Below are 25,401 nucleotides of genomic sequence, written 5' to 3'. Positions count from 1 at the left end.
AAAAAAGTGAGGTTTTTAGGATTATATGTGGATCATTAAAATTTTTATTTGATTATTATGATTGTATGGATAGATTATTATAATTTTCAGACTGTTAAAATTATATAAAATTATATGGATAAATTGGTTGTTAAGATTATATGTGATTTGTTAAAATTTTTATGTAGTTGTTAAGATTATATATGAGATATAGAAAGAAACAATAAATAAGTGAAAGACAGTGAACGATTCACCGCCTTTAAAAGAAATGGGAGAAAGCGGGGACGATTCACCGTCTTTAAAAGAAATAGCAGAAAGCAGGAAATGATTCACTGTCTTTAAAAAAAAAGGGGAGAAAACGGGAAACGATTCACCGACTTTAAAAGAAATTCTGACGTGACGCCGACGTGACGAAAAGAGAGTTAGTTTTCCAAACAAAATTTTAAGAGGATTATTTTGCAAATTTTAAAATTCTAGAAGATTGTTTTATAAAAAAATCCTTAAAAATTATACGAAGACTCCCTCAACTACAGATCATGTTGACCCAAACACTGCTCCTTCTGTTTTCTTTAGTAAAATCCTCTGCATATTTTATTTTTTTAGAATTAAGCGAGTTTATTAAACAAAAAAAAATCTAGAGATTTTATCGAAATCATTGGCAATTTTATCAAATTCAACGACGCTAATTACTTTTTTAGCAAATATGAGCTCAACTAAGTATAAAAACTCAAAATAAATAATAGTAAAAGTTAATAAGTGTCTCGCGCAAATAAATAAAAATTAAGGGGGCTATTTCAAAACCTCGCATACTTGAGCGGCCTCCGATCTCCATGCGTAAAAATAGGGATGCAAACGGGGCGGATCCGGGGGCGGGAAAGTTCCCCCACCTTCCGCTCCATTTCTTATCTGGGCGGGACGGATTCGGAGCGGGTTACTTTTCATTTTATTTTTGGCTCCCACTTACCGTTCCATTCGGGGCGGATCGGGGCGGGAGCGGGACGGGAGCCGATTTTTAACGGATCGGAATAGATTGAAAGAAGAAAAGAGTCTCCCGCCTCCCGCTCCATTTACTTGGCGGATCGGGACGGATTATATTTTTCTATATTTTTTATTCCCACTTACCATCCCATTCGGGGCGGATCGGGGTGGAGCTCCACCAACCCGGATCCATTTGCATCTACGTAAAAACAACAAACAAAAAAAAAAAGAAAAAAAAAAGTGGTCCCGGTTTTGAAAGTGGGGGAGAGGTTGAGTACGCGGTGCGGAGGTCATCGGCGGGCTCACGCCGCGCGCGTGCGCGGCGCCGCGGCGGGGGTTGCGTCAGTGGTCGCGCCCCCCACGCCAAAAGCGCGTGGACCCAAATCACACGTCTCCCTTTGACCCAAAATGGGTGCTAATTATATATTATTATTATTATATATATTATATATATATATATTATAGGGAAAACTTTAAATACCACCTCTATAGTTTCACATTTTTTCACTTAAATACTCTGCGGTTTAAAGTGTATTAATTTAGTGTTATGTGGTTTCGCACTTTTTCACTTTAGTACTTTGTGGTTCAAAGTGCATCAATTTAGCACTCTGTGGTTTCATTTTTCTCTTTTTATCGGCTCATCTGTTAATATTTCGTTAAGTTATATACAAAACACTTCAGATACCCTACCTAGGTTTATCGAATATTACTTTAGTACCCTTTCGTTTTAATTTTGTCACTGATTTTTTTTCCTCCGTTAATATTTCGTTAAATTATATACAAAAAACTTCAGATACCCTACCTAGGTTTATCGAATATTCACTTTAGTACCCTTTAATTTTAACTTTGTTACTGATTTAACGAAAAAAATTAGTGAAATGAATAATAAAAAAAGAAAATGAAACCATAGGGTACTAACTTAATACACTTTAAATCATAGGGTACTAAAATGAGAAAGTGCGAAACCACAAGGGCTAACTTGATACTCTTTAAACCACAGGATACTAAAGTGAGAAAGTGTGAAATCACATGGGGTATTTAAAGTTTACCCTATATTATATATTATTATACATATTATTGAGAAATGCTATCTGTACACACTCGAAAAGAGCGTGTTGTCATAGAGTTAATATTTTCTCACTTTACCCTTTTATAATCATCGAAACTTCAAAGAAGATTACTGTCGGACATTTTGTCAGTGCCTTCTAGAAGCATCTATGCCGGTTTTGAGACTGCAGATGCGAAAGCCGAAGAGTCGAAGGCTTCATTTAGGATTGCGGGGAGATTGCATTACGTGCGATGAGGAAGAACGACGGAAAAATGTCTGTTTGTTTTCGTACGTAATATTGCGTTTCGCATATCGCGATGAGTCAGTTACGATATATTTTCTGCAGTCTCGCCGGAGAACGCAGAAGTTTATCTCTATATACTTTTATCCCAACTCTATTTTATCTAATGGCGTCAAATGGGCCTCAATACCAAGCTAAGCCTAAGTGTCTCTTACGGTTTATAAGAGAGATAATAAATAGTCTCTTGGGAGTTTGTAGCTTTCTATTTTGGCTTGTAACTTTGCACCATTACCGATCGTCTGTAGCGCAAGTGGCAAAAGACTTTGTGTGGTATCCGAGGTCCTAAGTTCGAGCCCTAATTGCTTTATATTTTCAGCTAAATTTATTTCTAAAAAATATAAATGAAGTCAGTAGCATGTTACTTTTTACTCTATCGCAAAGGAAAAAAAAGAAACTTTGCACCATTTGATGCATTTCTATTTGTTTTCTTGGGCGGCGAGTGGTCTATATATATATATTTGTGGTCTTTACTCCATTGAGTAACTTGATTTGTATTGAACACTCTCAAACAATATAATACTATTTTTCTCCAAAATCTCTCTCTCTCTCTCTCTCTCTCTCTCTGGTACTTAGTCGTGGGATGAGCAGGTCCCAGCCAACAAGTGGAGAGGTAGATTTATTCATTCCGCGAAGGAAGGCGACCGCCGCACCGTCTTGACAAGCATCTATGCCGGTTTTGAGACTGCGGACGTGAAAGCCGAAGAGTCAAGTGTCTCTTATGGTTTATAAGAGAGATAATAAATAGAGTTTCTTGAGAGCTTATAGCTTTTTGTTTTGCCTTATAACTTTACACCATTACCGACCGTTTTTAGCACAAGTGGTAAAAGGCTTGATAATTAGTACCTGAGGTATCAACTTCAAAGTCTAGTTACTTTACATTTTCAGCTAAATTTATTTTTAAAAAGAAATAAACGAAGCGGGTAGTATGCTATCTTTCTCTCTCAAAAAAAAACTTCACCATTTGACACATTTCTATTTATTCTCTTAGACGGCGAGTGGCCTATATATACTTGTGATCTTCACTCCCTCAGAAAAACTCAGTTTATATTGAATATTCTCAAGCAATATTCTTGTCAACCTAGTTAAGTCCAATTATTAGTTCTAGTGTGTTCTTAATATATAAGCCACTCACACTCAGATACATTCTTGTCGACCCAGTTAAGTCACACACATAGTCCAGATTTATCCAGCGATGTGAGGCCCACTTTATATTTAGGGCTAGTGACCCAATTCAATTATAAGGACCTGCTAGTATTATTCACTCATTGAGTCCAAACCAACGTCCCAAAATACTTAAGTCAAATTATTAGATCAATATGCTCATCACATAAAAGCCTCTCACACTTGTCTTATCTTATCCGCTGTTGGACGATTGAAGTGCCACACTTAATGAAAATACTATATACACATCTCTATATAGGTGTAAATTTTACAACTTATTCTAGACTTTACAAAACTCTTTTAGATTTTTAGTATTAAAAAGAAAGTTGATAAGATTAGTAAAAATAATATTTATTAAATGAGTAAGACGTAAATTTTACACATAATAAGTGTGCAAATAACATTGCTCTAGGCTCAATTACAAAAATCTGATGTTTTTTTTATTCCCCCTACAAAAAATTGCATCAATTATTATTCTACACTTTGCCACTATTTCAAATAATTCGGAAAGATTTAGGGTAATTGAAGAACTAACTTGTAAAACTTCACTGTAACGATTTGGCGAATTATATTGTTCCACATCTCAACATCTATCTAGTTTATACCGAAAAAAATAGATAACCAATTAGATAAAAGAGATATCCTATTTTGCTATGGCTATCAAAATTGATAGTTTATTGAATAATTATATTTAATTTACATAATTTCACTGCATTAATTATAACAAACCTCTTTCCTATCAATTTTTTATAATTTCACTGCATTAATTATAACAAACTTTCTCTATCAATTTTTTTTGCAAAATTTTACAGTTGAAGTCAACCATTATCTACTCGAAATAATGCCAAAATATAGAGAGGTAATTGACGCAAATTTTCTTGGATACCTTCCCAGGAGAACGAATTCAGATATTCTCGGACTCAGCATTGATTATTAAAGCGATCCACTTCAGATCTGACCAATGCGAGTCGTTCACTTGGTAGTTAGTACACTAGAATGAAGCTCAAAACGCTTCAGTTCTTCGTCGACGAATGTCACGTCTTTTCTTTTGGATAGAATTCTTGCTTCTCCAGGATTACTATGCAAGCTGATTAACTAGTCAATTGGGGTCTGTCTAGCAAAATTGTACTGTGTGGTTCTCTTTTGAGGACTTTTTCAATTCAGTATCACCTCAAATTGATGCAATTGTTAATGCAAATGAGCATTCGGGTTCGGGTTCGAATAAAATTTCGGGCATCTGTACCCATGGACATCCATAGCCCATTACACCTATAAAAGCAAACTGAAACAGGCCAAGTCCTTAGTAGGAGGCCTAATGAGCCATATCTTGTTGGGCCCATTGGGCCCAAAACTCTATATTGGAGCGATGACGCACGTGCTGAGTGGTTACTTGCGCGCACGCGCGCACGTGCACACCCACACTCTTTAGTTCCTTCTAGCAACTTTTATTTGCGAGAAATCTGAATCGCGGGCCCCATCACCCAACCAATAGACGAGGAGGCAGATATATATTTGTACCCCTCGTTGTGAGTGTATGAACAACCGATTGCTTTCTCTTCAAGCCTCTTCGCCCTCATTTTCCCAAACCCTAATTGCTCGATCTCTCACCTTCGCGTCGATCGATCGATCAATCCATCCTCGCCCATTTTACCCCCTCTTCTTCGTCGTCTTCGCCATTGTTGTTGTTCTGAAGGATGGATTTCGAGCTCCGTGCGGCGCGGGAGAAGCTGGAGAGGGAGCAGAAGGAGCGCAAGGAGCGCGCCAAGGCCAAGCTCGAGAGGGAGCGCCGCGCCAAGGTCGAGGCTGCGCGCCGCCGCGATGCCCTCGACGCCGCCCAGCGCGCCAAGCGCCTCGATGCCGCCCGCGCACGACTCGAGGTATGGAAACCCTAACCCACCTTCTCTCTCCCGAGCTCCTTTTATGTTAATTTGGCGTGAAACCCTAATTTCTACTTCATGTAGTTCTTTGAATGGTATTAAAGTTTAGGCTATGGCTTTTGTGAACACATAGAATTCGTGATCGGATGCGGACCTCTCTGGTGCTCTTTTGATATTATTATCACTTTCTTATTCTATGTCACTATACATTGAGTTGGGTGTAGTTGTACAAGTACTATAATTAGGTTAAGGCTTTTGTAAATGCATTGTGTAGGCGAAAGTGAAAGAAATGACACAGAATCGTAAAATATGATTATCGAAACTGATCATTTAAACCGGGGTTAAAGGATTGGCAAGGCCAAATACAAGATCCAAGAAAGTTAAAGTACGGAAAAAAAAACTCAATTTGAAATCAAATAATGTAGCTTAGGGTTTTCCCTTGTGACGGCCCAAGATTTGGCGGTACTTGTGAGTTGTGATATTCTTGCTTGGGACGGATTCCCTCATATGGGATCCCTCGGGAGGAGGATTGAGTTTGCCCTTGCAAATAGATTGATGCGCTATCTCCCTTCAATTCTTTGAGTGAAATGTGGGGAGATTTGATTAATTCTGAATTAGAAAATGAACAATTGAATTCAAGGTTTCACTTTGAAGATCTAAATCTGAATTTATGTAAATATATGTCATCATGGGATCTAGAGGTTAATCTTTTCCCATATCATCTACGGGCTCTACTCCTGATCAAAAACCAGAAGAACCCGCAGAAAACCTCATTTGATGGGAGTGTTTATTAATTCTAGTGTACGATGAGAAGATCAAGTAATAAGAGTTCTTCTTCATCTTGATTTAAGATGAAGCAAAGTGATCTCTTTCCAGAGAAGGCCTTTTCCATGTGGAAGAAGAGGCTTATAGAGCTTAAATGAGTTGGAGGGAAGAAGAGTAGCTAAACAGGCTCTTAGATTCTCGAAGATTGTGAAAAAGAGAATGGTACTAGTTTGGCGAGCCGGGAGGTTACATAGCAATCTTGTGCAGGTTGGTTGTGAGATGTCATGTGAGGTGAAATATTAAATTCTGTATTCTGGAATTTTAAATAGAGTAGCGGGTAATATGATCATAACTGATTCATTTCTGATCCAAATTGAGTGTATGATGCCTCACTAGAAAGGTCGGTGTTGAATGAAATGCTTTAGTTTCAAATAGGACTCCAAATTATACATCTGTATGAACTGTGATGATGTTTCGAAAAAACATAACATTATAGTTTGTGCAAAATAGAGTTGAAGTTATCAGGTCATATTGTAATTTGAATCGATTCAAGTCTAGACCAATTAGAATCAGTTGGAACAAGTCAAATATGATTAGAGAGCAGAGACACGAAATAAAACACTGATTTGCTTATAGCTTAGACAATATAGGTTTAGAGGCATTTCAGATGAGTTAACCCTATATTGCATGATCAATATGATACAGTTTGATAAAGTGGGATATGAGTTGATAAGATCTAAATTGATTACATAAACATGCCGCAAAAATAACAAGCAAAGGTGTATCTGTCAGGTCTAGTGACCACAGATTGAATACTTTTAACCTAAGAGCTAGTCTTGGCTATTTCTTCCACTTAAGAGTATACTTGAGTGAGAAAATTGAGGTTATATGGAATTCTCACTCATTGGTCCATTGCTGTTAAGTACTTGAAGAAAGATCCCTGACCTTATTTCTCTTAATTGAGATCGAATTACAGCCTCAGTATTTAAATGATACTACAGAATGCAAGACATCTAGAACTGGGGAAAGAAAAAGAAAATGATAGTACCTGTTGATCTTTCTCCAGGCTTCTGTGCTTTGTTAGCATATATGTTTCTACTGTTGATGCATAGCCTTAAGTATTTACTGCTATTTTTCTATTGTAAGTTATTGAAAAGATTGCAGCTTAAGCAAACTTAGCATTTTAATTAATTATAGCGATTTTTGTGGCCTTTTCTTGTTCCCATTTTGTCTGGCTAACATTAGATAGATCTTAATTATCACTTATCAGTAGTCGTGCTCTTCTGAGGTTATTAATGTTTGGTCTATTTGACAGGCAGAGCAACAGATGGAAGAAAACATGCTTCTAGGCAACGGGGTTGTCTTTTCAAGGTTATTTGAAGCCCTTCCATATGATGGTTCTGGAGACAAGATCAAGCTACCGCCTTCTTGCTTCAAAGAACTATCTGATCAAGGGGCCCTGGATAAAGGTCCTATGTACTTTAGGTTGTCCAAAGTTAATGAAGGAGGTCCCTCAACTTCTAATTCCAGCGAAAATCAAGATATGAAAACAACTCATTCAGGAGTCCTCGAATTCACTGCACGAGAAAATTCTGCAGAGCTGCCTCCGCATGTCTGGACAAATTTATTCCATGATACCAACGCTGAAGTTCCTTTAATTGAGGTGCGCTATGCCAGCTTGCCAAAAGGAACTTATGCTAAGCTTAAGCCCGAAGCAGTGGGCTTCTCCGACCTTCCTAACCATAAAGCTATCCTCGAAACCACTCTTCGAAAACATGCGACCCTGTCAGAAGGCGATGTTATCACGGTCTATTATGGAGAGCTGCAGTACAAGTTAAGAGTTCTCGAGCTCAAACCTTCTGCAAGTGTTTCAATTTTAGAAACGGATATTGAAGTCGATATAGAGGGATCTGATTCTGTTTTGGACGAGGAGAATGAACAGCATGTGCTCATACCACTTGTATTAGGAAAGGCTGAGTCGGGAATCGTGGAAGAAGGAAAATTTAAGTACTATAAGTTTTCCATTGAAGAGGCTGTTAGTGAGAAAGTTTCGTCTGGGCTAATGAATATAGAAGTCAAGATCGAGGCAGATACTAGTGATGGTGATACTAATATTTATGTATCTAGGCATCCACTGGTATTTCCGACCCAACATCGACATGAATGGTCATCTCATGAGATGGGCTCGAAGATTTTGATACTTAAACAGAAGGATCAAAGCCTTGTAGCAGGTACCTACAGCATTGGAGTTTTTGGCTTCAAGGGAGTTACTAAATTCAATATTTCTGTAGAAGTTAAGGATATTAACAATAACAGGCAAAAGGTCGGAGAACATTTGAATGCTTCCTCTCAAGTTGATTCCGATTCAGTCGAGTGCCGGAACTGTCGGCATTATATATCCAGCAGGACCATTGTGATCCATGAAGCATACTGCATCAGGCATAATTTGGTGTGCCAGCATGAGGGGTGCGGAGTTGTTCTCAGGAAGGAGCAAGCAGCGAATCATGTGCATTGCGGTAAATGCGGACAAGCCTTTCAACAGGGGGAGATGGAGAAGCATATGAAAGTTTTTCATGAGCCACTCCATTGCCCATGTGGAGTAGTCCTCGAGAAGGAAGAAATGGTAAGCGTAGTTTATTATATATCTATTGAGATTTTTCATCTGCATTTATCAGTTTGTTTATATGGCTTTCATTTATGCTCTTTGTTTTTGAAATTATGTTTGATATTATATTATGCATTTTGTGTCTGTTACTGCAGATACCTTTCTCTAACACTAAACATATCCTTGTTTGCTATCTCATGACATGTTATATACTCCCAAAATGTTAATAGACAGATTTTGATATTAATATTACCCGATTAAATCGGAGTACTTTTACAATTCTACTTAGACTGGAAAATGTCTACTAATGTCACCTGCTTAGTTTGGTAATCAAGGGTGTTCTATTTTATACATACTATTGAAAAAGATCTGCTTTTGTAAGAATGGATTATCTTCTACAGTAGAGGGCATTAACTCTTTACTCTCTTCTTTGTGATGGTAGGTCCAACACCAGTCCTCGACCTGCCCGTTGCGGCTCATAGTGTGCCGTTTCTGCGGAGACATGGTCCAAGCCGGTACTGAACCACTCGATGCCCGCGACCGCCTCAGAGGGCTCTCCGAGCACGAGAGCATATGCGGGTCGAGAACGGCGCCGTGCGATTCTTGCGGCCGATCGGTCATGCTGAAGGAGATGGACATCCATGTGATTGCTGTGCATCAGAAGAGCTGATCCGCTGAAGCATTTCATGCTTGTCCAAATCATCGTATAAATAGACTGCTCAGAGATAGATCGAATGGTACGATGCCCTTGAAAGACTTATAAAACTTTTGAGCCAACTCGTCAAAGGTTTCTCTCCTGGGTACTCCGAAAATTGGTACGGAGTGTGTCACTTTTGCTGGTTCGGCATGTTTGTTCTTCGTTTTATTTAAACCTTCCTGGGTAATTTGAAAGGTGGTACATAGTGTGTTTTATCGTTTGCTTCGGCGTGTTGTTTCTCGTTTTGTTTATGTTCGACGCAATACATGTTGAAAAAACATAATAGAAGGAAAAAAACAAATTGTGCACGACGAAATTTGGATGGAATTTGATATTTCAATGATGTTATGTATTCTAAAATTGTACTGTTCTATATGAATTTGTCTAAGGTTGTTGATATATATGAGTTTCAGAATTTTGTGTTCGTGATTTTAATGTAATATAGTGCACTTTGGGCTTGGTTTATTTGATAGGACTGGAATGCTAATATGGAAGAAATTCTAAACATTGGGTATAAGTTACCAAAAAAAAAAAATGAAATCGTAAATTTATGCAAACAATCGAATGCAAATGTTCTACTGGTCCATTTTATTTTTGAGCAATACTATTTGTACATTCGAAAGTTGGGTTCATCTACGAACCAATTTTTTCATGTTAGTCGTATATCAATTAACATGCACAAGGTGTAATTCTTGTCTTGGTGATTAGAATTTGTTGTATATTTTCTTTTCTTGATATAGATCCATACTTATAATTTATTTATAACAAAAGCAACACCCTGTACTAATTTCTCTTGCTCTCTTTTTTTCCCCTCCTACTATGCTAATTTTTCATGTTTATTTCTCTTAATAATTATTTGTTTTGTATAGAAATGCATAGTGAATAAATGATTCTTTCTTATGCAATAATGATCTCATGTCTCTTGGGATCTCGGACTCTCTTCATGCTGTGGGCTGTGCTAATTATTTTTCCCTTCAAAATTGTACTATTCATTTCCAACATACAATTTGTTGGAATGAATTGTTGTATTTATTTGCCATACCATCATATGTAACTTATTCATTTTAACTCGTCACGCCATGGTACCTAAAATTTTTTTTATTTTTTATTTTTATTTTTTTAATAAAGGTTCCCATAGGCTTGTAAAATATAAATATTGATTAGTCTTCATATAAAAAGTCTATTTTTTGTAAGGGGAAAAAAAAAACTTTGGGTAAAATATTTTGGAATCTCTTTTAGTCATATAATTATGCATCAATTAACCATAGTTATTCCAAACAGAGTATATGATATAATTGTAATAATTCAAATTTAAGTTAAGATTAATCCTGAATCATGTCATAGAATAAAGTTATAATTAATTATTAAATTAATCACACCACATAATTAGGAACAAACGTATCCTCCTCTTTTGACAGAAAACTTTTTCAGAATTAAGGGAAGAATCAGATTCGTTACATATTCCAACTACTCTTTCTTTTCTTTTCTTTTTTTCGGATTACTATAAATAAAGTAGGATTGGCCCGATAATTTTATCTATATCTACATTAATCCATATTCAAATTCAATTCAATTAGCAGTAAATGAATCATATATTATATATTGTAGTAATATAGACACCAGATGATATAATAATATAGACACCAGATGATACAGTGGTTTATTAAAAATAAAAACAATCAATATATTTCTTAAATCAATCTGTTTATGAGAAAAGTTCAAGAGAATTTGATTTTTGTTTCAACAATATGATGAGAGGAGTTGCACATGCCAATTAAAATTAATTGGCCAACAAATTAGTCATCATTATTTCAATATAATCGATCCGTCCGATTTGTTAAATACTATTTAATTGAGAGCTTAATTAATTCTATCTGTGTCAAATGTAGATACTAATTAGAGCTCACAGTCCAATTAGATTCTTAATTAAAATCTATTTATGTTTTAATAAAACTAAATCTCATCTTATCCTAATTAAAGTAGAATTTGACTTTAATTTTAAATAAATTTGACTTTAATTTAAATAACTATAAATTTAAACCGAAATCTAACAATAGATTTTCTCACTAATCTGTTAAACAACAATTAATATTTGTGAAACTAGCTCTTCTATTTACTCTATTCTTATCTTGTTATATCAAGTCCTATTTATCTAGGATTAACTCAACCTAGTTAAGAACTGAAATATGCGTTTATCCTCTCAGACATCNCCCTGCATGCATAAAAGAGGGGGGAGGTGATGCCACATGGCATTACACATACTCACACATGTGCACTCACACACACACACACACGTACCCTCACACACACACTTATATATATATACTAAGTGTAGGGATACTAGTATACTACATAAATAACTATAAATTTAAACCGAAATCTAATTAACAATAGATTTTCTCACTAATCTGTTAAACAACAATTAATATTTGTGAAACTAGCTCTTCTATTTACTCTATTCTTATCTTGTTATATCAAGTCCTATTTATCTAGGATTAACTCAACCTAGTTAAGAACTGAAATATGCGTTTATCCTCTCAGACATCATACGAAAGCTTTTTCTTCAAAAATATTTTTAATCTTTTTAATAAGGGTAAAATATAGAAAACTCTATGTAAATACTTATTTTTTTCACTTCCTCCACGGGCTTTCAAAAATCTATTATATTATCTTCTCAAATTTCAAGTTGATGGATTTAAACGCCCTTCGTCAGCGTTCCGCCACTACTATTCCGTCCATTTCTTATAATTTATACTGAAGATATCCTTAAAAATGGTTAGAAATGCATAAAAAAAGTTTTTTTTTTTTTTAACAAGTAAAAAAAATTTAGTCATCTTAGAAAGCAAAAAAATATGCATATTTATAAGGGAAGGTTTTTTTATTTTAGTCAATAAATAAAGTTTTACGGGTACAAAGCATTCTCCAAATACATTATCCGAGTAGCTGAAGGCACCAACTAATTTCATGCATCCACTTTTACATACATATACATTGAAAATAAAATAAAATAAACTACACATATAAGATAACACCTGCATATCGATCATCATTTTCAATTTTCCTCAAGCCTGCACGGATTATTTAGAAGATCTGAGGCGGAAAATGTGGAAGCATCAAGCTCGGCCGGTGCTTTGCAAAAAGCGCACAAACTCACCAACATGATATGGAATCATTGAATCCTTTCTTGGACTAACTCGCCGTCTCCGTCTCGTTCGACCCAAATAATAAAATTCGGGATGTGCCGAAGCCTCGTGCGCCAGTCATTGCTGTGGTTGCCTTTTCCTCCTCCTAGAAGCAGCTCAACAAGTTCCTCTGCTGGATAGAAAATGTATAAATCCTTAAGGGTGGTAAGGTACTCGATACCGTGGGGCAGCTCCTTTAGCTTGGGGCAACCATCTAGCTGAAGCTTATTCAGGCTTGCCATTGCTCCTCTTTCTATTTCCACCTGATTGAGCTTCAGGGCATCAGATATGTACAATTCCTTTAGCTTCGGCAATGATGTTGCTTGGAAGTGCAACTTCATGCCGTCATATGCCTCATAAAGTTCAAGAAACATCAACGCGGGCAGTGCTTGCAGGTAAGGAAATGTATCTTCATCCAATTTTGCATATCTAAGTATTAATCTGGTTAGGTTTGTTAGAGACCCAAAGGACATGGCAAGCTCAGGGAGTGAGTTTCTGTCTAATTTACCCCCCATGTATAATTCTTTAATTGGCAGAGGTAGGCGCAGGGTGCCCAACTGCTGTAATTCTTGCCCATAATCACTTCCGACAAATAAATTGCTAAGATGGTTCATCTTTGTGATACTATTCCACAAGTCTGCACAGTGATGGTTTCTTATACCCGTTATCTGAAATGTCCGCAACTCGGTCAAAGCTTCTACATTCCGCACAATCTCCGTAGTTGCTTCAATAGGTCTTAAAGTCTGCAAGCCCTTCAAGCGCCATATTCCCAAGGGTGCCTTGACGCCCCAGAGTACATATTTCGAAAAAACTAGGTGTCTCAACTTTTGGAGACTCGTTATTCCCTTCGGCAGCTTTTCTATTTTACTTTCACTTATATCTAATATTTGCAGATTTTGTAGCTTCCCGATTGATCTTGGAAGCTCCTTAATTTTCGTTGCTCGCAAGCCTAGATAATGCAGGTTGAATAGGTTACAGATCTCACTCGGTAGTTTCTCGATTAGCACTCCTCCTAGTTCCAAGACGCGAAAGAATTTTGATGATCTTAAGACCGACTTCAGTAAATCATTGCTCATGTAATTGAGGAAAACAAGTACAGAACGCAAATGAGATTTGTCTTCAGTACAATAATTAGTTATATTGCTTAGGATTGACAAGCGGCGTGCTTTGGAACTCTGCAATTTTTTCCGTGAATGCTCGTAAACCATGCAGAAACTTAACTCCTTTGACTCCGAAAGAGCAAGGACTCGAATGACGTCATGCATTCGACATTCTTGAACTCCACCGACTTCATCCCTACGTACCACTTGTAGTAGACAGCGATGAACAAGTTCGTTAAGGTAGTCCTCGGCCACTTCCTCCATCGTTCTTTCTCTTTCTTCAATGAACCCTTCAGCCACCCAAAGCCATATGAGCTTGTCACTTTCAATTGTATAATCTTCTGGAAAACTAGAACAATATAAGAAGCAATTTCGAAGGTAATGGGGAAGATCGTCCAAACTAAGTTTCAAAATGCCATGTACTTTTTCATGGAGCTTCGATTCGTTGTTAGTTAGATACTACTCAAGATCTTTGTAAACCTTCTCCCATTCAAAACCGGTTTGTTCTCGAAATGATAAGAGACGGCCTATAGATACGATAGCAAGGGGCAAGCCACCGCAGTTCTCGACAATTTTTTTAGCACATTGTTCTAAAGGCGGTGGGCAAATCTTGTTTGCACTTTTCCAAAATGCGTTTTTACAAAACATATCCCACGAATCATCTGCCTCTAGTGGCTCTAGCTCAAACATACGGTGCTTGTTAGCTAATAGAGCTACATCGTGAATCCTTGTTGTGAGAACTATTCTACTCTTGCTATTACTATTCAGAAGTGCAACTTTTATATTGTCCAGTACATCAGAACTCCAAACATCATCCAGAATGAGTACATACTTTTTACACTGCAAGTAAGTGCGGATAGTCTCAACCAAGCTTCTATAATCCATGGTATCAATGTTGTTAGGTGCTTCTCTTTTCTCACGATCTTCCCTATAGAACTCTTTTAAGATCTGTCTAAGCAAATCACGAGTCTCATAACTTTGAGATACAGCAACCCAGGCACAAGCATCAAAGAAAGCTTTGATGATATTGTACACATGAGTCACGAGAGTGGTCTTCCCTAGACCACCCATCCCCAACACTGAGATTATCATGGGCTGTCGTTGCTGCTCATCCTCATCTTTTAACCATCCAAGCAACAAGTCCTTGTACTCGTCAATACCCACTATACCATCCTCCTCGACAAAATGTGCTAATTCTGCACGGCTTTTGCTACCGCCAACAGCTATTAGAGGTCTTGCTTCATTTTCCATTCCTCTCGTATCATATTGCTCCCTTCTTTCCTTAATGTTTCGGAGCTTAATTTTGATTTTGTTAAGCCTCTTGCTAAGGCGACGCCAAGTTGTTATATTTCTGCACCTCTTGACTATTTTAGGCAGGAGCCCTCCTTGCTCTTCACCGAGCTTGTATGTGAACTCATCTATAATATCCTCAATGTCGAAAGCCAAGTCTCTTGTTTGTTTTATGAAGGTTTTTGTGCTCTCATCCTTCTCTTTTAATCTTTCTGCGATCTGTCGGAAGGATAGCATGCTCTCAAGCTCGTCCTTAATCTCATTTATATCCTCCACGAGTTCTTTCATTGCTGATATCGGTGTTAGTAATACTGATATTGCTGCTTTAGTTGTTTCACTAGCTAAGGTAGCACCGATCTTCAGGACTAATGAGCTTATCACAGCCTCCGCCATGGACACTTATGCCGAAGTGAGCCTGACATACAAAATCTTTTCAAATTACCATGTCTCTTCAAATGCACTGCTTGCGAATATGATTTTTTTTTTTTTTTTACGCTTTTATGATTCCAGGCAATTTTCGTAAAGATCATGTCATTGTCTCATGCGGAATAACTCTTTAATGCACTAAACAAACATTTGTTAGAATCCTCAGTTAAAAAGAAGAAACACAAATAACAAAATTGTTGTTGAATTGCAAGAACAAAAAGGCAATAACTTGTTTCAGGATCTGTTAATTAAACAAATTTTTGAGAAAAAAAGATTCATCATAACCAGTCATACAAAACTCCTACATAACCTCAATGTATATATTTGTACAGCAAGATATCGGAAAGTCCTCTAGAGGAGTATGAAATCAATAAAGAGTTGAAAAGCAAATGAATCTGCTTCTAGTCACTGAGTAGAGGGAATTGTTTTAAGAGTGATTATAAATTATTCTACAATTAACAATTATAAGTGGGGTTTCCTTTCAAGCCCTCTTCTTGTTCACAATTTTAAGTTAATATCAGGACTATAAGTCATCTGAGCAACAAACTACTAGTGATAGAAATATAAGAACTTAATTTAACAAGAATAAATTAAAGCTAGTTGATAGAAAAGAGGATTAAAAACAGGAACCCTTGAAACAAAAAAATGAATTAAAAAGAATATGTAGAAGAAGATGCACAACTAACCACAGATCCAAAAAGGGGATTGAAGAGGGAGCTGCTCCAAAATAATTAATCTCAAATTCAACTAGTGAAAATACTGCAACCAAAGATGCTCTCAAAGATGTTTTGGGGGATTGAGGAGAGAGAGAGAGGCAGAGAGAGAGAGCGGAGAGATGAAGTTGAAGAGTGAAAAGAAATAGAATGGGGAGCAGAATAATTAAAAGGCCTCCCTCTTCACTTTTGCCATCAGCATCCTGTGGCCGGTGGGTCTACCAGACTACCACCAGCAAAGTGAAAATTCCTTCTCCTCCTGCTGGGAACTTTCCTGCTGGGAACTTTCGATGGTGAGGTGTTGTTGAAGCCAAATTGACAGCGAAAAACAGATCCAAAAGAATAAGAAAGGGCTCTTTTTTTTTTTTTTTTGCATTTGCTCCCTTGGACAAAATTTGTTTTAAAAATAGCCCAAGTAAATTTATATTTACAAAAATGGGCCTAGCCTTGCCACGCAGACGCCACGTCAGCGCCACGTGAGCGGGGCTGGGACTAGTTTATTAAGTTGAATACGGTAAACCATTCATCGTGTCTAAACAGGAATATAAGTATAGAATACGGTGAACCATTCACCGTGTTTGAACACGGTGAATGATTCGCCGTGTTCAACTTAAAACCATAGCGCTGACGTGGTGCCTACGTGGCGGAGATGGGGCCAAATTTGCAAATTTATTTGATGGGGCTATTTGTAAAAAAAAATATTTTAAAGGAGCCAAATGCAAAAAAAACCCAAAAAGAAAAGAAAAGAATTTGGCCTAGCTTTTGAAAAAGTAATTTATGCATAAGTGATTTTGATTTGGAGGATTGATTTTGATAAAAAGCTGTAAAGCGTTTGGTTGAGTTTAGGTAAAAATAATTTTTCTAAAATAATTTTTTAAAACTGTTTGGCAAAAAAATTTTGATGCTTGTATATATTAATACTTTTACTAAATTTTATTTTAAAATAATTTAAAATTTGAATTTAAATTAAAAATTTTAAATTTGGATTAAAAGTATAATTTTTAAATTTCAAATTTGTACAAAAAATAAATTTGAAATTTCAAAATTTTACATTTAAAATTTGAATTTTTAAATCTAAATTTAAATTTTTACTTTTTCAATTTGAATTTAAATTTTGAATTTTAAATTTAAAATCTAAATTTAAAATTTTAATTTTAAAATTTAAGATTTGAAATTTAAAATTCAAAATTTAAAATTCAAAATTTAATTTCAAAATTCAAATTTTAAATTTAAAATTTAAAATTTGAAAATTAAAATTTAAACTTTTAAAAGTTGAGATTTAAAAATTCAAATATGAATTTAAAATTTCAAAATTTAAATTTAATGTTAAATTTATACTTTGAATCTAAAATAAAAATAAAAATTTGAAGTTTCGCGTATGACATCGCCTACGACATCCTCGCCTCTGCCGCTCAGCATCGCCTATGACATCCTGTTGGCGGCGGTGTCAGGCGCGGACCAGGCCTCCCTCCACGACCACGCCGGGTGCGGACCAGGCCTCCCTCCACGAGCGCGCCGGGCGCGGGTTCCTGTCCGGGTTGGCGACGCTGTTCGAGTCAGAGGACCCGATGACCTGCGGGAGCGCCACCGGCTGAAGGGCGCGTTCATGCGGCGGTCGATGCGCGACGCGCTGTTGGCGTAGCGCAACTTTTCTCGCCCTCTCCCTCTTCCTCCTCCTTCGCCTCCTCCGCCGCCTTCGACGACGACGCCTCTCCGCCGACACCGACGCCGCGAATGTCATTGCGACGTTGCAGCCTCTGAGCGAGGGGTCTTTAGCGCCGTCGTCGCCGTCGCCGTGACCGTTGGCGGAGAGACGTTAAAAAAAAATATAGAAAAAAAAAGAAAAAAAATAAAAACCAAATTTTATAGAAGAAAGAAGAAAAATATGAAATTGCTCTGTTAAAATAAAATTATACTGTTTTAAATTATTTTTTGCATTATTTTAAATAAAAATTATAATTTTTGAGATAAAATTTATACTCTTAAAAATCAAATTTACACTCTTTAGAATAAATTTGTACTCTTTAGCTAAAATTTACATTATTTCTTTTTTTTTATTTTTTTTTTTCATTTTCCTTCAGGTCCGCCTCCGTCACCCTCCTTTTCTCTTTCCAGATCCTCACGATTGCGTCGCCGCACATGCACCCCGACTACGCCGCACATACTCTCTTTTTTTCCCCTCTTTTGTTTGAGCGCGTACCCCAAAATATGGAGCTCCATTTCTCCCGAATCATGGCGAAAACAAGCTTTTTCCCTGCTAAATTTCCCCTCAGAATCCATCAAAATCTCCTCAATCTCAAACTTCCCCTCTGAGTTTTCTAATCCCCACCCCAAAATCAAGTTTCCAAGTAGAAAAATCTGTTCTTGCAGATTAAACACCCATTTGGTAGGTGAAAATGGTGTTGTGGATCAAAAGGAGCTCACTGCCCAGTGGGAATTGGAGTTCTTGGGCGAGATCGAACCCTCCCAATCCAATGATTCTACTACTACTAATAATAATAATAATACGAAGAAGAAGAAGAAGAAGAAGAAGAAGAAGAAGAAGAAGCTTCTGGAGAAGTCGAGGTTGCTCGAGGAAACCGACACCATGGATTGGTGTGTGAGGGCGAGGTGAGTTGCGCTGCCTGTTTTACCAATAATTTTTTAAATAGAGAAAACTAGTATTCATACTCGCAAATTTGCATATAACCAGCGAGTACCCGTGGGTACAGATAGAGATTGCCCGTAGGTACAGATAGAGATTGCCAGGTATACCAATAATTTTCGTCTTGGTATAGTCCAACTCTTCTTGTTGCTAAATCCTGTTTAATTGACAGCTTAATTAATTCTCTCCTCTAGCGGCACATCCTATGTATAATACATGGTTCCAATGTAGAGTTTAATTAGAGCTCATAGTCCAATTGGATTCTTAATTAAACTTTATTTATTTTTAATAAATCTAAATCTCATCTTATCCTCATTAATTTGCTTTTATCCTTCCACACACACAATGCGAAAGATTTTTCTTCAAATATTTTTTAAATCTTCTTAATAAATAAAGTTTTAAGATTACAAAGTATCCTACAAATACATAAAGTTGTAGAGTAGCATCCTACAAATACATAATGTTGTGGAGTAGTGGTTCTTCTGAAGGCACCAACTCATTTGATGCTTCCACTTTTACATACATTAACATTAAAACAAAATAACATACAAGATAACACATGTATGCATCTAGATTATCATTTACAATTTTCCTCGAGCACAGATTGCTTAGAAGTTCTGAGGCGAAAAAATATGGAAGCATCAGGCTCGGAGCCTTGCAAAAAGCGTCCAAATTCACCTACATGATGTGGTATCTCCCTTCAACTCTTTGAGTGAAGTGTGGGAAGATTTGATTAATTCTTAATTAGAAAATGAACAATTGAATTCTTAATTAGAAAATGAACAATTGAATTCAAGGGTTCACTTTGAAGATCTAAATCTGAATTTATGTAAATATGTCATCATGGGATTTAGAGGTTAATCTTTTCCCATATCATCGACGGGCTCGACTCCTGCCGATCAAAAGCAAGAAGAGCCCACAGAAAAAACCTCTTTTGATGAGAGTGTTTATTAATTCCAGCGTACGTACAATGAGAAGATCAAGTAATAAAGAGTTCTTCTTCATCTTGATTTAAGATGAAGCAAAGTGAGCTCTTCCCAGAGAAGGCCTTTTCCGTGTGCACGTAGAGGCTTATAGAGCTTAGATAAGTTGGAGGGAAGAAGAGTAGCTAAAGAGGCTTTTAGATTCTCGAGGATCACGAAAAAGAGCACGGTAATAATCTTCACTAGTTTGGCGAGCCTGCAGATTACATAGCAATCTTGTGCAGGTTGGTTGCGAGATGTCATGTGAGGTGAAATATTAAATTCTGTTTTCTGGAAATTTAAATAGAGCAGTCAGTAATATTATCATAATTGATCTATTTCTGATCCAAATTCAGTGTATGATACCTCACTAGAAAGGTTGTTGGTGTAGAATGAAACGGTTTTAGTTTCAAATAAGAGTCCAAATTGTACATCTGTACGGACTGGGATGATGTTTTGAAGAACCATAAGATTATGGTTTGCGCAAAATAGAGTTGAAGTTATCAGGTCATATTGTAATTTGGTTCAATTCAAGTCTAGACCAATTAGAATCAGTTGGAACAAGTCAAATATGATTAGAGAGTAGAGACGCAAAATAAAACACTGATTTGATCATAGCTTAGACAGACAATATAGGTTTAGAGGCATTTCACATGAGTTAAGCCTATATTGCATGATCAATATGATACAGTTTGATAAAGTGGGATATGAGTTGATAAGATCTAAATTGATTACATTAACATGATGCACAAAAACAAGCAAATGTGTATCTGTCAGATCTGATGACCACAGATTGAATGCTTTTAACCTAAGAGCAAGTCTTCGCTATTTCTTCCACTTAATTGGTGCTTTTCAATTTCCCTCTTCTCTATTTCAACTCTTTGATCTTTTTATTTCATGTTCAAATTTCTCACAGAGTCGGTGCACTTTCATATTTCTTTTTAACTAATTTGAAGGAAGTCGGCTATCACAATGCCAGAACAGTGGAGTTTATAATGGATACGCTTTCTGGACAATTTTATTTCATGGAAATGAATACTCGCCTTCAGGTATTAATGCTTTTCTTAACTAATCAGGCACACTGTTGTCAGCTATTTCTACCTTAAAATGTTCACATTCAAAATACTTTTCTATGTGCATGATTAAATTTATTCTTGTACACACTGTTTTGGGAAACTTCCATTTGGTATGCATGTGCACTAGTATATACATGTGCAACTTGATCCTTACATGCAAATTGCTGTTGTGCGACAGAAAATATTTACCTGATTTCTTATATCAATATTTTGAAGGTAGAACATCCTGTAACTGAGATGATTGTTGGCCAAGATCTTGTGGAGTGGCAAATTCGTGTTGCAAATGGAGAACCTCTTCCCCTGACTCAGGAACAAGTGCCCTTGAATGGTAAACTTTGTTTAATGTGATCACACATTTTCAATCGTGCCCGTTTGACAAACTTGAATTCCTATGTGCAAACTGCTAGAATGAGCTATTATTCCCTCTTCAAAACTTGCAATTCTAGCCATATTATCTACCTTTACTCCATTTCGTGTGTAGCAATGCTAGAATGAGGCTCGAATATATGCTGAAAATGTCCCAAGAGGTTTTCTTCCCGCAACTGGAACCCTACACTACTACCGGCCAGTCCCTGTTACCCCAACAGGTAATATCTGCTACTGAAACATAGTACATATGCTTATTGCTACACACATTAGGTAGTATTAGCTAATAAAGCCAGTACACATCTAGAACTCGACGTCTTCCATGACTCAACAATGACCCCTAATCTACATATTGTAAAACAGTGAGAGTCGAAACGGGAGCAGAGGAAGGAGATACTACCAGCATGCATTATGATCCAATGATTGCTAAGCTTGTGGTGTGGGGCGAAACTCGCAATGCTGCATTGGTCAAACTAAAGAGCTGCTTGTTAAACTTTCAGGTGCATGTGACATGTCTAGTTGCTTTTGTATGAGTATCAGATCAAGATATTGTCATCAAGTTTATTTAGCATTTTCTTGTAAGTTCCAGCTGCTTGATGCCAACGATCGAGCACTGTTGCATAGTAATAATAGATGGATTGTAATTCTTGTATAGTCGTATCTCACAACGTCTTATTGTTTGTCTTAGCAATGCTACAATTTTGATTGAAGACGTGGTATATAAATTTCTAACTGATGCCAACTAACAGTTGTCTTGTATAATCTTGAGGTAGAGAATGTACTTCCAGAATGATGCACTTTCGATATATTTTTGTATCGTGAACAATTTCATGCTGTTTGCTTTATATTGAAGCATCTGAATATAATGTATATAATAATTTCTCTGCCTCAGGCATCTCTGACTATGGCCACTGCAGATTGCAGATTGCAGGTCTGCCCTGTGCTGGGTTTGTAGATGGGCTAAAGGTTACTGCTGGGCAGCAAGTGTTTGACACAAGCGTCCTTTTCACTGTTAAGGTATGTCTGCTGTGTTAATAGTGACTTCTTCATGAGATACCGCGTCTTAAGGCCCTTTTATCATGCTCAAGATTTGATTGAATAGAATAAGACTAGAGAGTTATGTCGGAGGAGAGCGTTGTTTTAACAACTTGGTAGTGCTAAGGTTCGCGCTAGGGCTTGGTCCAGTGGATACAACAGAATTTCTGGATTCAATCTTGTTTAATCCCAGTCCTAACCTCTTGGGTGGGATCAATATTCCCAGCCTAGTGGGATTATTTGACCTGCTCCCCTTTCGCAACCCCTAATGCATTTGAGTCGCTAAACCCTCCTACCCAATATTGCTCTATCCTCTAATTTCATCCATCAGTTCGGTGACATGCGTATCTTCAACGATCAACTTAGCCGAAGTGAAGAGACTAGTAGGAGAGCCATCAGTTCGGTGACACTTTGGCTATCTGTGTTTGGAGAGTGATTGGAGACTATTTAGAGCTTAGTTCTTTAGCCCTTCTAAAGCTTTCTTACTTTGTTTAGCTTTGTTCTCTACTGTTTTGTTGCTCCTAGCCATAGTTTTTTTTTTGATTTTTTGGGATTTTAGGATACAGCAGCTAGGCTGTGACAAATGTATTGCTTACACAAATAGGGTATATCCCTGTTTCCTCAAAAAAAAAAAGAAGAGAAAATTGAGGTTATATTGAATTCTTACTCATTGGTCCATCGCCATTAAGTACTTGAAGAAAGATCCCTGACCTTATTTCTATTAATTGCAATCGAATTACAGCCTCAGTATTTAAATAATGCTTTAGAGCGTAAGACATCTAGAACTGGGAAAAAGAAAAAGAAAATTGTAGTACCTGTTGATCTTTCTCTTAACTGCAATTGAATTACAGCCTCAATATGTAAATGATGCTTCAGAACGTACGGCATCTAGAATGAATGATAGTACTTGTTGATGTTTCTCCAGGCTTCTGTGCTCTGTTAGCATATATTTTTCTACTGTTGATCCATAGCCTTAAGTATTTGCTGCTATTTCTCTATTGTAAGATAATTGAAAAGATTGCAAGTTTGCAACTTAAACAAACTCAGCAGTTTAATTAAGTATGGGGGATTTTGTGCCTTTTCTTGTTCCCATTTTGTCTGGCCAATATTAGATAGATCTTACTTATCAGTAGTCGTGCTCTTGTGAGGTTATTAATGTTTGGTCTATTTGACAGGCAGACCAACAGATGGAAGAAAACATGCTTCTAGGCAACGGGATTGTCTTTTCAAGGTTATTTGAAGCCCTTCCATATGATGGTTCTGGAGACAAGATCAAGCTACCGCCTTCTTGCTTCAAAGAACTATCTGATCAAGGGGCCCTGTATAAAGGTCCTATGTACTTTAGGTTGTCCAAAGTTAATGAAGGAGGTCCCTCAACTTCTAACTCCAGCGAAAATCAAGATATGAAAACAACTCATTCAGTGGGCTTCTCCGACCTTCCTAACCATAAAGCTATCCTCGAAACCACTCTTCGAAAACATGCGACCCTGTCAGAGGGCGATGTTATCACGGTCTATTATGGAGAGCTGCAGTAAAAGTTAAGAGTTCTCGAGCTCAAACCTTCTTCGAGTGTTTCAATTTTAGAAACGGATATTGAAGTCGATATAGAGGGATCTGATTCTGTTTTGGACAATGAGAATGAACAGCATGTGCTCATACCGCTTGTATTAGGAAAGGCTGAGTCGGGGATCGTGGAAGAAGGAAAATTCAAGTACTATAAGTTTTCCATTGAAGAGACTCTCAGTGAGAAAGTTTCAACTGGGCTAATGAACATAGAAGTCAAGATCGAGGCAGATACCAGTGATGGGGATATTAATATTTATGTATCTAGGCATCCACTGGTATTTCCGACACAACATCGACATGAATGGTCATCTCATGAGATGGGCTCAAAGGTTTTGATCCTTAAACCCAAGGATCAAAGCCTTGTAGCAGGTACCTACAGCATTGGAGTTTTTGGCTTCAAGGGAGTTACAAAATTCAACATTTCTGTAGAAGTTAAGGATTTTAACAATAACAGGCAAAAGGTTGGAGAACATTTGAATGCTTCCTCTCAAGGTGATACCGATTCAGTAGAGTGCCGGAATTGTCGGCATTATATATCCAGCAGGACCATTGTAATCCATGAAGCATACTGCGTCAGGCATAATTTGGTGTGCCAGCATGAGGGGTGTGGAGTCGTTCTCAGGAAGGAGCAAGCAGGGAATCATGTGCATTGCGATAAATGCGGACAAGCATTTCAGCAGGGGGAGATGGAGAAGCATATGAAAGTTTTTCGTGAGCCACTCCATTGCCCATGTGGAGTAGTCCTCGAGAATGAAGAAATGGTAAGCGTAGTTTATTATATATCTATTGAGATTTTTCATCTGCATTTATCGGTTTGTTTATATGGCTTTCATTTATGCTTTTTGTTTTTGAAATTATGTTTGATATTATATTATTCATTTTGTGAGTCTGTTACTGCTGATACCTTACTCTAACACTAAACATATCCTTGTTTGCTATCTCATGATACTTAATTTATATACTCCCAAAATGTTAATAGACAGATTTTAATATTAGTATTACCCAATGAAATCCGAGTACTTTTACAATTGTACTTAGGCTGGAAACCATCTGCTTAGTTTGGTAATAGAAGGTGTTCCATTTGATACATACTATTGAAAAAGAGCTGCTTTTGTAAAATGGATTTGTTATGGCCTAAACTACAGTAGTAGGAGCCATCATTGAACCACATATATCTTCTACAGTGAAAGGCATTAACTTCTTTTTTTGTGATGGTAGGTCCAACACCAGTCCTTGACCTGCCCACTGCGGCTCATAGTGTGCCATTTCTGCGGAGACATGGTCCAAGCCGGGACAGAACCGCTCGATGTTCGCGACCGCCTCAGAGGGCTCTCCGAGCATGAGAGCATATGCGGGTCGAGAACGGCACCGTGTGGTTCTTGCAGCCGATCCGTCATGCTCAAGGAGATGGACATCCATGTGATCGCTGTGCATCAGAAGAGCTGATCTGCCGAAGCATTTCATACTTGTCAAAATCATCGTATAAATAGACTTCTCAGAGATGGATCGAATAGTATGATGTATAAACTTTTGAGCCAACTCGCCAAAAGTTTCTCTCCTGGGTATTCCGAAAATTGGTACGTAGTGTGTTTCTCTTTATATACATTAATCCATATTCAAATTCAATTCA

General features: G+C 37.2%; 1 protein-coding gene and 2 pseudogenes across 1 annotated transcript; 2 read left to right on the top strand and 1 right to left on the bottom strand.

The window, feature by feature from the left end:
* Positions 5,010 to 9,812, top strand: LOC109717759. Its single transcript, XM_020243652.1, has 3 exons — positions 5,010 to 5,344; positions 7,425 to 8,732; positions 9,157 to 9,812. Exons 1-3 carry the CDS (start codon positions 5,162 to 5,164, stop codon positions 9,382 to 9,384), a joined length of 1,719 nt encoding a protein of 572 aa, XP_020099241.1. The 5' UTR covers positions 5,010 to 5,161; the 3' UTR covers positions 9,385 to 9,812.
* Positions 12,271 to 16,467, bottom strand: LOC109717757 (annotated as a pseudogene).
* On the top strand, positions 18,163 to 25,401 carry LOC109717761 (annotated as a pseudogene).

The sequence above is a fragment of the Ananas comosus genome, linkage group 11 (assembly GCF_001540865.1).
Source record: "Ananas comosus cultivar F153 linkage group 11, ASM154086v1, whole genome shotgun sequence".
NCBI classification, from domain to species: Eukaryota; Viridiplantae; Streptophyta; class Magnoliopsida; order Poales; family Bromeliaceae; genus Ananas; species Ananas comosus.
This window is presented reverse-complemented; position numbering and strand designations above follow the sequence as displayed.